This window comes from Lacerta agilis, chromosome 7 (assembly GCF_009819535.1).
Source record: "Lacerta agilis isolate rLacAgi1 chromosome 7, rLacAgi1.pri, whole genome shotgun sequence".
Classification (NCBI taxonomy): Eukaryota; Metazoa; Chordata; class Lepidosauria; order Squamata; family Lacertidae; genus Lacerta; species Lacerta agilis.
Window position 1 is genome coordinate 51,954,983 of NC_046318.1, and position 15,916 is coordinate 51,970,898.

General features: G+C 41.0%; 1 protein-coding gene across 1 annotated transcript in view; it reads right to left on the reverse strand.

Moving 5' to 3' along the window:
* Positions 1 to 15,916, reverse strand: part of ASPH (aspartate beta-hydroxylase) — a 96,701-nt gene continuing 80,785 nt past the window's right edge. The window contains exons 25-28 of the mRNA XM_033155293.1: positions 8,009 to 8,144; positions 6,354 to 6,445; positions 5,308 to 5,441; positions 1 to 233 (exon numbers count right to left, since the gene is read on the reverse strand). Of these exons, the coding sequence (XP_033011184.1) occupies positions 83 to 233; positions 5,308 to 5,441; positions 6,354 to 6,445; positions 8,009 to 8,144 (513 nt within the window). The 3' untranslated portion in view covers positions 1 to 82. The remainder of the gene's footprint in view (positions 234 to 5,307; positions 5,442 to 6,353; positions 6,446 to 8,008; positions 8,145 to 15,916) is intronic.

The window sequence follows — 15,916 nt, forward strand, 5'->3', positions numbered from 1 at the left end:
TTCAGGTTTCTTTCTTTTTTAATGAGACCAGCACTTCCAAACATAAAATGTAGACCTCAACAGGGAAAGCCTCAAGCATCCTTCAAATGGCTGGAAGGGAGCGCCGCTGTTGCGATGTTAACTCTGGATGCCAAACATCCACAATGAATATCAGGCGATAAGCATCAGCATCCTGCCACACTTCATGTTCAAAAGAGTCATCAAAGATAAGGATTTTCCCTTCTTCCCAGAACCTGAAAGACAGAGAAGCCATCCTTTATTTGCTGCCTCAAGAACCACATCTCCATTCTAGATGAAAACCTTGCACAGATGACCAAACTACCCTGGAACTAGTAGCTTCACTCTGGAATAGCTTGATATTAGCTCTTCCATACAAAAAGGAGAATTGCACTACTCCATAAAGGCAGGTGTATGATATAAAATCTGTGGTAGAATGCACATCCACATTGATCCAGAATCTGTAACAGATTCTCCACATTGTGTTTATTGTTTGATTAGGTTAGATTCTAACTTAAGGCTCTTCACACAAGCTCACCTTTCTTCTGCTGTGCCCCTCACAAATCTGCCCCCGTCTCTCAAGCTAACCTACTACACAGGGGTTTGGGTAGGATGAAATGGAGATAGTGTCATATATGCTGAGAAATATATGACATATATCATATGGTGCTGGAGGAGACTCTTGAGAGTCCCATGGACTGCAAAAAGATCAAACTTATCCATCCTTAAAGAAATCAGCCCTGAGTGCTCACTGGAAGGACAGATCCTGAAGTTGAGGCTCCAGTACTTTGGCCACCTCATGAGAAGAGAAGACTCCCTAGAAAAGACCCTGATGTTGGGAAAGAAGGAGGGCACAAGGAGAAGGGGACGACAGAGGATGAGATGGTTGGACAGTGTTCTCGAAGGGACTAGCATGAGTTTGGCCAAACTGTGGCAGGCAATGAAAGATAGGCGTGCCTGGCGTGCTCTGGTCCATGGGGTCACGAAGAGTTGGACATGACTGAACAACTGAACAACAATGCTGAGAAAAGGTAGGATGCAAATGTAATATATTCAGCAACCAAGGTCGGTAAGTCTGAAGAACTGTTCATCTGTTTAAACATCATAGTGAAAAACATTGAAAGGAAAGATCAATATCAAGGAAAAAGAAAACAAGTATGGTAATTTTCCAAAGCAAATCTAATCTAACAAAACATTATGTACAAATTAATTCTTGGAAGAGCAAATGAACACACAAGACTCACTCTGATTCACTTTTATGAAACCATCTTACTAGCAAAAACCTGAAGCAGAAGTTAATAAACTTATAATCTATCAATGAATACTCTTCCTTTTCAATGATGAGGGTCACATGCCCTCAAAGGTACGGTAATCTGTCATAGGCTGCATGCCAGGTGTCACAGGAGCCAGAGTCAATAATGGGAAGAGCTAGAGTGAAAAGTGTTCAATTGGAATACGGCTTCTATCCTAATTTTGTTTCCAGTTGGCTCATGGAAATATCAAGAGGTACTTATCTAATGTGGATGGGGCCTATAATGGAGCAATGAAATTAGTATTTCATAGAATCATCGAACTGTAGAGTTGGAAGGTATCCCAAGGGACATCTAGTCCAACCCTCTGCTACACAGGAATCTCTACTAAATCATATCCAACTTCTACTTAAAAACTTCCAAGAAGAGTCTATCACCTCTATGTGACAAAAATATGGTCTGCATCATGTACCTATTTTTTAAAATCAACTAGAAACCTAGAAACTTGGCTTATGACATGTGTTCAGTCTGTGAGATATATGTTGATAGAGTCATTCAGGAAGCACTATTTCTGAAAACAGTTTCCTACACAATGGTGAAGATCAGTGCAAATATGGCCGGCTTTTTAGTATTTGCAGAGGTCTCATCATGCCCTTTGCAGAGTTGCATTATATCAGTTCATAGCATATTTCCTGAGCTTGGCCCAGTGTTGTCTAATCTAGCTGCCACTGAGGCCTACTTTTCCTTTCCCCCGTCCCCCAATTTCAGTTTGCAGGATGTGACAACCTTGGACCTCTTTGAAATAATAATTCTCCAGTGATAGCGACCTTCTTGGAAAGATCTGCTGCCTTGCCTCATTGACTTTGCACCACCCACTGGTTCTACCATACACAAGTATGACAGACCTCTTTGGGTCAGATGAGTTTTCTCTTTGATGCCTGATTCACACCATTAATTTGGCCTCTTGATGGGACACTGCAAGGCTTCCCCCATGAGGTTCAAGTTTACTCAGAACACATTATATTTCTAACCACCATTTTTTCATGATCCTGTGAACAGAAAACCTTAGGAGCATCCTGATGAGCTCTTAATTCCTCCAAAATCTGATAATGGCAAAGTCTCTGATTAGTACTCTGAAAGTAGAGCTTGTACCCCAGCTCTCAACTCAGGGACTATCCTACGGAAGCAGAGAGCAATAGGCAAGAATATCCATTGGTCACCTCACTCCAACGTTGCCCTAGTTCTGCAATGAGAGCAGACAACAGTCTTCTCATAATTAATCTCTGATGAGAACAAGACTGAGCTTTAAATACTGCAAACAGCCCTGGACATCAAATTGCCATAAAGATTTAAAGAGAAGAAAATTCAAGCGAGAGCAATAAACAGAGGAAGCAATTAGAGGAAAGGATTTAAGCTTCACAATTGGAAAGATGTTCAGAAGTGTTTTGTTCACCCTGCTTAAAAGGGACCTTGTTTCAACTAAATTCATAGCGCTGAACATTTTGGCTGATACTTTGGCTAATGGAAAATACAATACAGTGGAAGTGTCACAATCAAGAAAGAAAACTCATTTATTTAAACTGATTTTAAAAAGTGATGGCTATGAGGAACCTCAATCCTAAATTTACACACCAGAACTTCGGATAGCTGCTTCAAGTGTTGTTTTAATAGAAAAGTGGGAATAAATGTTAATTCCAATCCAGATATACAAAACCCAAGGATTAAAATAGTCCTGTAAACTGGCATGCAGGATTATAGGCAGCACCATGCCAGTTCTTAAATTTGAATGAAAATTTAGTTCTGTCTAATCCTAGTGGAAAGCAGGAGACAAACTTGTGTAAGAAAGTGACTCTATTAAAAAGGGGGGGGGGAGAGGTTTGTTTGTTTTTATTTTAAAAAATTGCATTAATTAGCCACCAAAATTTCTGATTCTTGAGAGAAACACTACTGCAAGGAAAGTGTTGCTGTCAAAAATTTGAAGAGGATTCTGTCATTTACATAGCCTTGAAAGAGATTGCTACACAAAACAAAACAAAACAAAACAAAACAAAACAAAACAGCTATAGAATTGCCAGGGTCATTGATTGGTTTTTGGAATCAATTGCTCAATCTACCACTGAAATGCAAATAAATGTGGGGTCTTTTATGTGTGTGCCACACTATATTGTGAATGAAAAGTACCAGTACAATGTGATAATCACAACATGATATCATACAATGCCAGTATTAGGATTATGTCAATACTGGGCTATGTTGGTTGCATAAACTAATGCCCATCTCTTACCACTAGACATTCCTGTATTATATGGAATTCTCCTTTGACAGCTTATTAAGTTTAAATTATTTGTATTGTCATATTTCATATTGCATTTTGAATTGTAGCGTCTGATCTCGATCGTGTTTATCCCTGTAAAAGGGGTGGGTAAGGTTTTTTGGGGGCTTTTCTGCAGTAATATATCATGATTGTGTAATGGTTTTCTCTTTTGTAAAACATAAAAAATTGGAGTGGAAATGACAAACAATGACTAGGAGAAGCTAAACATTCATTAAATTTCTCATTATCAAATTTCTGAGCAACATCCCCTTGCACCTAACTCAGCTCAAACTCCTGGAAACAAATATTCTTGTCAATGAGTAATCAATAGAAGCTAACAGCTGCCACAAACTGTCATGTGTGGTGCAGTATTTAAATTAGGTATATGCTGGCAATTGTCCAAAATTTCTGGTGGGAGTAGCTGCAATCACATTATTAATTGCTAAAAAAATCCTGCCTTCAAAATAGTAAAGCCTATTCCCCAGAAAATGTATTTTTTTTGACATGTTAGGAAGATAATTGGCACATGTGATTCCCTCCCCTCCCCACAAAAACCACTAACTGGGTTTCTACAATAGTAACAGTTCCAAAACAGCTTTGGCATGATTGGCAGACTGGAAAACAACACTAGGTTTTTCAGAATTTTTCCTGTATACTGCCTTAAATTGCAATCTTAGGCCTGGGAACAAATCCCACTGAGGTCCTGCTCCTTCCTATTGATCACTTTGGTTGCCCTTTTCTGAACCTTTTCCAGCTCTGGCGTATATTTTTTGAGGTGAGGTGATCAGAACTGTACATGGTATTCCAAAAGTGGTTGCACCATAGATTTGTGTGCTGGCATTATGATGTTGGCAGCTTTGTTTTCAAGTCCTTTTCTAATAATCCATAGGATGGAATTTGCTATACACCATGTCAGCAGTTCAGAATCATACACACAACTGGATCAGCATTTCCAAGAGCTGAGGAGAGAAGCCATTTTTAAGGCTTAATGACCAACTGATTACCTGGGGGGGGGGGATAAGGAGCTGCAGCTGGAAAAAACCTCAAAAGAAAGTTTCTCTTGGTTCTCTCACCTGTATGCTTTTATAACTTCTTTGTATCATATGAGCTAGTATTATTTTTACCACTTCTCAGGACTCCTTCAATGCCTAGAGACATAACTGTGACATTGTTTAGAAATGTCTCTGGAATGAGAGGCTTCGAATGGTTTATTTGTTTACTGATATTTATAAATGAATGATAATTATACACGTGCTGGTTTTGAAAAGGAGGGAGAGAAAATAGAAGAAATGGGTCATTGGTTGCAATAAAGAGATAGATGATAGATGGATAGATAGATAGATGGATGGATGGATGGATAGATGGATAGATAGATAGATGATAGATAGATAGATAGATAGATAGATAGATAGATAGATAGAAGAGATAGATAGATGATAGATAGACAGATAGATAGATATGATATGATAGAATAAAGAAGAGAATTACTGATAGGGCATGTCAACCACAGTGCATTTAACTTGTGTGTATTCTGTCTGGTAACCAAATGCTGACAACTTTGCCCAGGATCTTCCAGATTTAATCCACCCCCCCCAAAAAAAACTGGTTCTGCCCTGACTCACCAGGTTCTGTACTGACTCTGTTTTCTGGGGAGCTCTTCCCCTTTGGCTCCTGTCCCCACTCTTATAGTACATAGACTTGCCCACCATAAACCCCAGACCAGAGGATAGAGGAGAAGGGAGATACCTTGTTTCTTCGGCACACCGAATCTGGCACCCTTCTTTTGGAATCACCAAGCCTAGATGCATCCTCAGCCTACAATTTGTAGGCCCTGTGTGAGGCCAGACATGAGTCCCTGGGTGCATGACAGAATATTTGATCTGCAGAGAGAGGCATAGTTTGTGTTTTTTTTAAAAAAGTTCAGTTACTCTAACTTGCAGAGAGTATAGGACTGTGTTCAAACCAATTCAGGCTGACAAGCCAGCACTGCTATGTCATCTTGTGTTAGCAGGCCTGTTCATGACTACGTCCAGGAACCTTGATATAAAGGTTTTTTAACTTTTCCAAAGCACATGATAGGAGCTTTAATTAGAGCTGAATCTCCTGGAATTACTTTAGAGCTCCAATACAATCCCACCCTCAGGTCACACCAAAAATGGTTTGTTGTAGTGTGCAAGAGCACACTTAATAAGGGGTGGGGGAGTTGTATTTTTATCAGAATTGTAGGAGGAAAGTTAAACAATTGCATCTCTATATGAACCCCCTTGTGCTGCTCAGCTGGGAAACAGCTGAGAGTGGTGGAAAGGAGAACTACAGCGGGGGGCGGGGGGACTTAGGTGATCAGTAGGAGAATATGTTGTGACCCAGGCAATGCCAAGCAGTGGGTCAGAAGCAACCTGGGGAGTGTAGATTGCACACTTCTCAACCAGAAATAGAAAAAAGGCAGGTTTCTTTGAGACTATGCATACTGATCAGATAATGTGCATATTGTCCTGGGAACGTACAAAATGCAGTGAATATATGTACGTTCCCCAAGGCCAGTTGGGGATTATGCATAACAGCAAGAGAATGTTAAAAAGTAAGCCACAATATGCACATTTCCCAAGATTATGCATAATAACCAGGAAATGTGCACAATCCCCTCTTCATTGAAATATAATGTGCACATTCTCAATGAGGCCTGGGGAATATGCACAATGGCCTGTTATGCACATTAAACACTCAACATTCCCTATAATATCTCTCCCCACCACCACCTCTCTCCCGACCCCCTGCTCTATATCAGTTAGTACCTGTCCTCTTCTGCATCCAGTGGCCTCTGGAAATCGTTCCAATAAGGCACATGTTTTGGGAACACTCTTGCATGCATTTTCATTTTTTCTTCCTAGAAGGAGGGGAAAAACCATAACTTAAGCACCAGTGATTTGAATTCTTAAAACAAAAGATTAATTAACCTTCAAGTTCTCCTTCTTTAACCCTCAAAGTTATTCAAACACTTGAAAATTCTCTCCCTGTAAGATTAATAAGTTTATTTGTCTATTAGAAGTCCACATACCTTTTAATTCCAAAAACAAATATTGATTCCACACAAAGAGGGATGGGTGGAAAAACCCTTCCAAATTATGAGAAAGCCCATCTACAGTACATTTTTCATTGTTAATAATTTGAACAAGATTAGGACAAAAACGTATTATCTCTGTAAATCCTGTACAAGTTTCTTATAGATCTAAATAGCTTGGTATACAAAGGTTGTAACTGATTCAGTTACATGAGTGTGTGTGTCAGCAACCAGGAAGACTGGTGGGCAGAGTTCTGTTGCACTCTGTTGCACCGCTTGCAGGCATCCCACAGGTGGCTGGTTGGCCACTGTGAAAACAGCAGGTTGTTGGACTAGATGGGCCTTGGGCCCGATCTTCTAATGTTCTTATGTACATGTCAGGGACAGGACTGAAGAAGAGGTTTGGGAATCACCTCCTCCTTCTCCTCTGCTTCCCTCGGATCACCCCTCCTTCTCCCATAGTTTCAAGAGAAGAGGGAGACAGGAATGCAAGATTGTATTACAGCAGAACACAGAGCTGCCAAGCTATGAGATCTTAGGAGAAGGAGGGGGAGTTGGAGAAGACTTCCTTGGAGAGCACAGAAGCTCCACCACCACCGCATACTCGTCACTCACTTAGAATTCAAGAGCAAAGGGCTCAACGATATTTGACTCCTGAAGCCTCCCATAGAGCCACGGGCTGTTGCTGGAGAAAGAAGGGGAGGGGCTCAGAGTGAGCAACGTCACCATGGAGTTAAGGGCTGGATTGTTTGCCTTGCTCCACGATTACTGAATAAAACCACAAATATGAACTTTCTTGTTTCTTCTTTGATTCTTGATGCTACCGGGGGGAAGAGAGAATCCCTCGAGCCTGACAGTACATCACTCTACTGGAAAGGAAGTGATCAAGGGAAAAAGAAGACTGTTTCTTATGTCTCTATAAAAAATGTCACAGTAGTAACATGCACAGGACAATTTGTAACATTTTAATGTGGACAAGCATGATCCTCGTGTCAGGAAGTCTCTAGTGGCTCTTGGACTCCTCTTTTTTGGTGTTAGTCCCTTTCTCCCAGTCCTCGCACAGAAGTTGGCAATGGCAGGAATGAGAAAGGTAAGCAGCTTCCACTTGCCTCACCCCCTCCCTTTGTGATGCTGAATGTATTGGTCACAGAGAGAAAGCACAAGTGAACAAAAAGTGGTGATAGTGCCAAGGAGGATGTGGGCCCACTGAGGCCACCTTGCCCAAATAGATTGAATCCAGCACTTGCTGTAGAACAGCCATGCATTTTCATTTCATTGCAGTCTGACTTCACAGGAACAAACCCATTTCCATTAAAACGACAGCTTTTATTAAAATTGCAGCATGGAAACTGAGTGACCCGAGAGAGGGGGAAATTAGCACTTACATACCTTGCTGCCAGAGAGTAAACTGGCTCCAGTCACCTTTCTCTCGCAAGTTCTCATCTTCAGGCAGAAAGAGTCCTTTTCCTCTGTCCATCACAGAAAGTCCTTCATCTCGAATCACCTTCCAGTTTCTCTCTAAGGACTGAAAAGGCAAAAAAATACCAAATAATACATTAACTTAGTATTTAAAGAGCATTCTGATTTATTTATTTTTACCTTAAAAATACACAGCAGCAGTAAGAAAGCATTTATCATCGTTAACAAGCTTTCCTGTTTCCATTTTCCATTCAGTTAAGGGTTGAAAACAGGGGGCGCGGGGGAAGGGTTCGGAGCACAACGGGCATAGCCGGGGAGCCCAGGGCGCGGGACGCTCTTCCCGCGCCCCAACCAGAGCCCTGCATGCGGCTGCAGGGCTCCTAACCCCCGGGATGAACTGGGTGCCTCGCCACCGAAGCAACCCAGGACCATCCGCAATGGCGCCAGCCGCCGGAAGTCAAAACGATCCATGTAGTTTCTTAGTTTCAATTACCTTCGCATCATAAAAATTTCAATAATCCCCTGCCACCTACCAGAGTGGCCTCCACTTTAATTTGCTTTTGATTAGCCAAGGGGGGTGTTCAGCAGATCATTTTATACTATGGACTAACAAGAGTATTGATCTTCACAGTCACAGCACACCAGTTTTCAATACCAAGAGAGCTAATAGAGCACTGAGAACAATACTTTGAATTCCAGAAATAAATGCAGCACAATGTACACATGTCTTTTAAGACTGTAATGACATGTGAAATCCTCAGTGCTCCCCCCCCACTCCACTCTGTTGCAAGTGTTGGCCCCAGCCAAGTTGAGAGAGCAGAACATTCCCATAGCCCAAGGTGCAAAGTTAGAGGAACACCTCTTTTCCAGGGCATTTTCCCCAAATTTCTGATTTGCTGCTAAAGCATCAAGCAGCAGTAACTCCTACAGCAATGTGACTTCAACAAGTGTTGAGATCCCAGGGCCTTCCCACCTCTATCTCACCCACATACTGTTTAATGGCATTACAGGAATTCCCTAAAGGAAGGGTAATGGCATTGTTTTTAGCCCACAAACTTAACTCAAGCAACCAATAGCACTTGCCATCATCACATTTTCCTAGACAAAGCTTTCTACAGATTCCCTATGTACTTATTGATGTTAAGCAGAGTTAATCCTCTTAATTTACAACTTAATTTCATCAGCAAAACAGAATCTTTATCTTCTGTTGCCTAAATGATTTAATTTGTGCATCAGTCTGCCAGGCAATTCTTTTGCTACTTAACATCACAGAGGCACTTGCAAAGCCAGATTATGTGCCATGCAATTAATTGGGCACTGCTTTCATTTCCAAAGAGCAATGCAAATATATTATGGTTAATGACTGATACCAGTGCCTGGCAATGCCCAATGTAACAAGGTGTCGGAGAAAAGGGAACTGAATCATGGTCTCTCTTATGCAGAATGGTCAACTCTGGTGGTCAACAGATATCAATTTCAGTTCTCCACAGATACTAGTTTTTCAGTCACTTGAGATTCATTCCCTGAAAAGCTTGGGGAAAGCTCGGGTATTCACATTTATGTGACATATGTGCACCATTATTGAGCCTTCCCCAAGAGTAGAAAGAAATCTGCATGGTAACTAACTTAATCACATAGGTCAAATACATTCCAGATTGCTTTGCAAACTGACAATATAGGACATTGTTTAATCAGTCATTTCCAGTTACTGAATGACACTGCTGTGATCCTTCCTAAATGTCAAAGCAGCATTATTAGGAAAATGTACACAGTTACCTGCCTTATTTCTTTCTTTTTGCTGCCAACAATATTTCTGATGACACTAGAATAAACTGACGATACTTTTAATGATCTGGATGTAATCTAAACAATATACTGAGGACTGACAGAGGTACCACTTGATTTGCTTGAATCAATAATAATGTACTATAGGATGTCAGAACAGAAGCGGAAAGGATCAGGTAAGGGAATATCAATTCACCAACACAGGGAACAGCTTTACTCAAGCTTTCCTTATCTGAAACACAGATAAGAACGGTGATTTTCTTATGGCCTGTGCAGTGCTGCGATTCAATAAGGATGAATCCTGGACTGCCTTGCCAAGCGAGTTGTGCCAGGGTCTCTCGGGTGTAACTGTTTTGGGTGGCCTTTGGCTGAACACTTCCTCCTTTGGGGTATGTTTGGTAAGCTGATGCTTTGATTCTGATGGCTGCCTTGTAATTGTTATTGTGGTCCTGGTTTCTGATGCTAATATTTTATTATTAGGTGTGATTGTTTTATAATACTGTTTTTTGAATCGTAGGCCACCTCAAATTTATAAGGAATTTAAGTTTTCAAAGTGAAATAAAAGAAATAGCTAGCCATCTTCAAGCATTTAGCCTGAAGACATGAAAACAAAATGCACATACTTCACTTGCAAAAGCTCCCGTGAACCATCTCCAGGCAGCACTGGCAGAGAAATTTGGGGAGCTGCTGCCGGTCTGTGCAGACAAAGGGTGGCTCAACTTTTTCAGCCTGAGAACCTCACTGATGGTCAGCTACCTTTCTGAGAGCTGCATGATAGCGGTGGGTGTGGCCTAGGTATGTGTGTATACAAATATATTACAAATACACAAACAAACAAACAAACAAACAAAACCAGCATTTCCAGCTCTCCCCACTCCAATGCTGCCGTGAGGGGTGGCCGAAAACTTTGCTTTTTACATATCATTTTGGGCAAAGTAAAAGGCAGCATTTCACTTCACATCAGCACATCAGTGGGGCTTGGTCAGGAGTGGAGCAGGCATGCACAGAACACTGGGGGTGGGACATGTATCCCTTGAAGAGCTGAATGTGGGGCAAAGTGGGTTCAAGTTGATTATTCTCAGAACACACTCCCCAGTACTGTCAGATACACCTGAACTGAAGCACAGGTGAAATGGTTTAGTCTTGGCTAAATAGTAACCATACTCAAAAGCCAAACTAGACAGCACGGTATGCCCTTGATTGTCCCTTGCGTTTTGGGGTTTTTTGTTTTACTAAATAGCTTGGGAGGACTGATGTGGCTTAGGACCATGAAAGGAATAATCCTGGTCTCTTTGCAACTACTTTGTTGGAAGTCTCCCAGAGTGGCTGGGGAAACCCAGCCAGATGGGCGGGGTAAAAATAAATTACTACTACTACTACTATTTAATGAACAGAAATCAAACACATAAGGGCCAATCATATGCAAACCATGGCATCTAGTCTGTGCCTAATCTCCAATTAAGCAATATTAACTTCCATGATGTTAAAAGGAGGCACAAAAAGCATGTGATGTGAGCAAAACTGTGTTTCCAAACACAGACCCACCCTATTTAGATGGAAAGCTAGCATGGAGAGTGTGATTCAGAAGAACAAACAGGCACATGATCATGGAGTGATGAATCCACCACTGCTACTCTCAAAGTCCATCCTTCGAGTCACTTTGCTCCAAAGTGGGCTTTGATACTGGAAGTAGGGCCAGCTGGGAAGAAAGCAATTGGAAGTGAGTGTGGGAGCTTCAAGGAAGGGTCAGCACTGCCCTGCCTCTTCAGTGCTTTGCATCTTACACTCCATAGCCAGATTTACATACAAATAGGGCAGACACACATTTAAATACAGTTTTAACATCAGTATATAAATCGGGCTCAACACTGAATAGATTGAATATGAGTAAGATGAGTACTTTGCACTGTACATAAGCTCGAATGCTGCCAAGTCGGTTTGGTTTGAGTGCCTTTTCTGCAAACAAGTTCACAAATTTGGATTGCATGGGCTGCAGAGAGAAAACATGTCTGGATTTCTCGGTTTTAATAAGTAAGAAGGAATAGAAGCACAAATGACTGAAACAGCTGTCTTTATTAAGCTTGTTACTACTCTCCTGAGAACGTTATGGCACTTTTCGCTTGCAGCAAAAACACAGCTCATTACTAGAATTACATTTTTTTCAAACATTGAAATAATTTTATATAGCATTAACATGGAAGCATGAGGACTACAAATGTTCTTCTCATGTGTCTTCACAACTTATATTTCTAATTCCTTAGGCAAACTTCCAACTGTGCAAGCTACTTCAGGCATCTAAAACACAACACCAATTAGAGCAAAATATATACATGCATCAGCAGAAGCATAGGCTGTTATGCATACAAAACAGCACAGATTTACCCAAGGAACAGCCCCTCTAGTACTATATCACTGCACTGCTTCATCATGATGCTCCATGCATCTCACTCAGGTTTCTCTTTTTTATAGTTAGCAAATATTAGCTAGACTGATTACAAGGCTGCGATTCCACATGGAGAAAAGCCTTTTGCTCTTCTTACTAAAAATAGAACAACATGAAAGGTACGACATTGGAAGGAATACCAGGATACCTGAAGATAATGTCCAATTCCCTCATTTAAAATTAAATCTGAGGTGGGAGATGTAAGGCATTATTTGGTACTTTCTCCAGAAAGATTGTTTGGGGGGTACATATACAAATTAATAGAAAATTACAAACATGAAGATTTGGGGAGACTGAATTTGGACAATGAGGCCCCACCTGGCTCAAACTAAGTTACCAAAATCAGCAACGAAAGAAGAAAATACCCCCACATGCAGTTGGTCTGTCTTTGGGGAAATTATATACTGATGTTTTAAAAAAAATATCTTCCAAGTACTGCAATGCTTTGCATCTTTGTCTATGCAGGTTTTGTATGTAATGGACCCAAGTGTTCAAAATTATGCCTACAAAAAGTTAACATACCCACAATGGGAGGAAAAGAGAGCAGGTAAATGGCTCTTTAAAGTTTCCTTGATCCAAGACAATGTTTTCTTTACCTCTGTGAGGATTTCTGCTACTAGACGTTTTGGGCTTTTGTGAATATATTTGTCAGCATATAAAAAAAAACTGTGAAGACTCAAAGCATCAAGTATTTTAAGGTAACTCAAACCCTTTCCAAACAGCGCAAGAATTTCATTCTCTCTGTGCATACCTATAAATATATGTGGGTACAAGTGAACAAAACTGGATCACTTCCAAAGAAATATCATTATGTCTGCTGCTCTGAAACACAGTTATTTTCAGGCCTGTGTGCTACTTCTTGAATAAGGCAGGTGCCTTAGTCTTATAAACATTTCTTGGGAAAGAATAGGTTGATAATGAGCATCTTGGAATATGCATGCTTATGAGCCTATAGCTTGGAAGCAGGCACCCATGGGTTCTGTTTCATGATCTGTGTCTGAATGAGAACATGTGGGTGTCTTTCCCCTTTTCTGACTGGTTTCCTGTAACTAGTCATGATTATATTGTGCCACTAGGTGCAACTAAACAGCGTTTCCGTGCACTGCTCTGGTTCATCAGAGGTGGCTTAGTCATGCTGGCCACATGACCCAGAAGCTGTACACCGGCTCCCTCGGACAGTAAAGAAAGATGAGTGCCACAACCCCTGAGTTGTCTGTGACTGAACCTAACGGTCAGGGGTCCCTTTACCTTTACCTTTAGGTGCAACTAGATGTAGCACATTGTGACCAAACACTAGCATTAGCTCTCTCAGGGGGAACAAAAATAAATAAATCAATGTTCCATTTAGTCTCCCAAACAGCCAGACTGTTCCATCATGATAATTTAAGGCAGCCCCCCCCCCACTCTTGGGCTCCCACACATTGGAATAGAACTCCTATCATCCCCAACCAGCCTAGAGATCAGGCATTATGGGGTCTGTAGTCCAATATTATCTGGGGACTGAAGTTGGGAGAATGAACAGGTGCAACCAAACAGCCTATGAGAGTTCTGTCTAAAAGGCATCAGCAGGAATTCTCTCCAATGTGGACTTTATTAAAAACAATCAAAAACCCCAAGTGGGATGCAGATTTAAGAAGCCCACTTGAGCTTTGAGTATGCAAACTCACCCTATGGACCATTAATTTCAACAGGGCTTTCCTACTAGAAAGTGTGCTGAGGGTCAAAATGAATGAGGATATTCATGCTAGAGAATACTTCTTGTTAGGGAACGTTATCCATGCTAACATTAAAGCATGTTCAGAAAAACCATATGTTTTAGCTTTTACAGCTACAACAAAATTAATTAATGTGTGTGATCCTGTTAAAAGGGGGAGGAGTATAAGTCTTCTTCTTATTAACATGGAACATTAAGGGGGGAAAGCAAACAAGTAAAATAGATGGCAGCCTCTAAAGTTCCTCTATAATCTGTTCTAGAAATAGAAATCTCACTGACATTTTGAAAAAAGAACAATAATTGATGATTTAATAACAGTCTAAATTGTATTTTAATAATACAAGAGAGTAGTGATTATAAATAATTTAGCTGTCTATCTCAAGGGCTACAAAAAGTGGTGAGTTTCTTCTCTGGTGTCTGAGTTTTGTATTTATTCAGTTGGCCTGATGTTGTCTACCTTCTGCAATTAAACGTCCCAGTGAAGCCTCTAAGAGTTATGAGAGCACAAGGGAAAACAAACCGGCATGTTATCCACTAATTACAACATTCAACAATTTAAGGCTTGCCTCCCAGTAATTAGTGTGAATTACAGACTTACTACAGCCATAAAAACTCAAGTGGTCCAGCATGTACATTTTTTTTTTGTGTTCACTCACTTCCACAACTTATTCCCTTAGCAGAAGGAATGTCACACAATGGACTATGACTCCCACTGAAATCAAGTTAGTCACATGACTAACTTAGGTCCTGCTGATTTCAGTTGGTCTACTCTAAGCTTGACTAAGCCTGGAACCAAGCTTAGGTGTGTCACAAGGAGCAAAGCAGCACATTGTTCTATCTGCTGACGTCTGACCTTATGCATACTTACTGAAAAGTAAGCTCTACTGTGTTTAATGAGATTTAATTCCAGGTAAGTAATCAGAGAACGAAAGGCTGGACTGGATGAATCCCAAGCCGGAATTAAGATTGCCGGAAAAAAGATCAACAACCTCAGATATGCTGATGATACTACCTTGATGGCAGAAAGTGAGGAAGAATTAAAGAACCTTTTAATGAGGGTGAAAGAAGAGAGCGCAAAATATGGTCTGAAGCTCAACATCAAAAAAACTAAGATCATGGCCACTGGTCCCATCACCTCCTGGCAAATAGAAGGGGAAGAAATGGAGGCAGTGAGAGATTTCACTTTCTTGGGTTCCATGATCACTGCAGATGGTGACAGCAGTCACGAAATTAGAAGACGCCTGCTTCTTGGGAGAAAAGCAATGACAAACCTAGACAGCATCTTAAAAAGCAAAGACATCACCTTGCCGACAAAGGTCCGCATAGTTAAAGCTATGGTTTTCCCAGTAGTAATGTACGGAAGTGAGAGCTGGACCATAAAGAAGGCTGATCGCCGTAGAATTGATGCTTTTGAATTATGGTGCTGGAGGAGACTCTTGAGAGTCCCATGGACTGCAAGAAGATCAAACCTATCCATTCTCAAAGAAATCAGCCCTGAGTGCTCACTAGAAGGACAGATCCTGAAGTTGAGGCTCCAGTACTTTGGCCACCTCATGAGAAGAGAAGACTCCCTAGAAAAGACCCTGATGTTGGGAAAGATGGAGGGCACAAGGAGAAGGGGACGACAGAGGATGAGATGGTTGGACAGCGTTCTCGAAGCTACTAACATGAGTTTGGCCAAACTGCGAGAGGCAGTGAAGGATAGGCGTGCCTGGCGTGCTCTGGTCCATGGGGTCACGAAGAGTCGGACACGACTGAACGACTGAACAACAACAACAATCAGAGAACTGAAACTGTGGAATCTACTTCAGACAAAAATCTATATAGGAGAATTAATAAAATGTAGATTTTTTTATCCTGATCATTATTTTTTGTATTTTTATCTCCTATTTTTTCCCTTCTTGCATTTTTCTATGTATGCATTATGCTTGCAAAT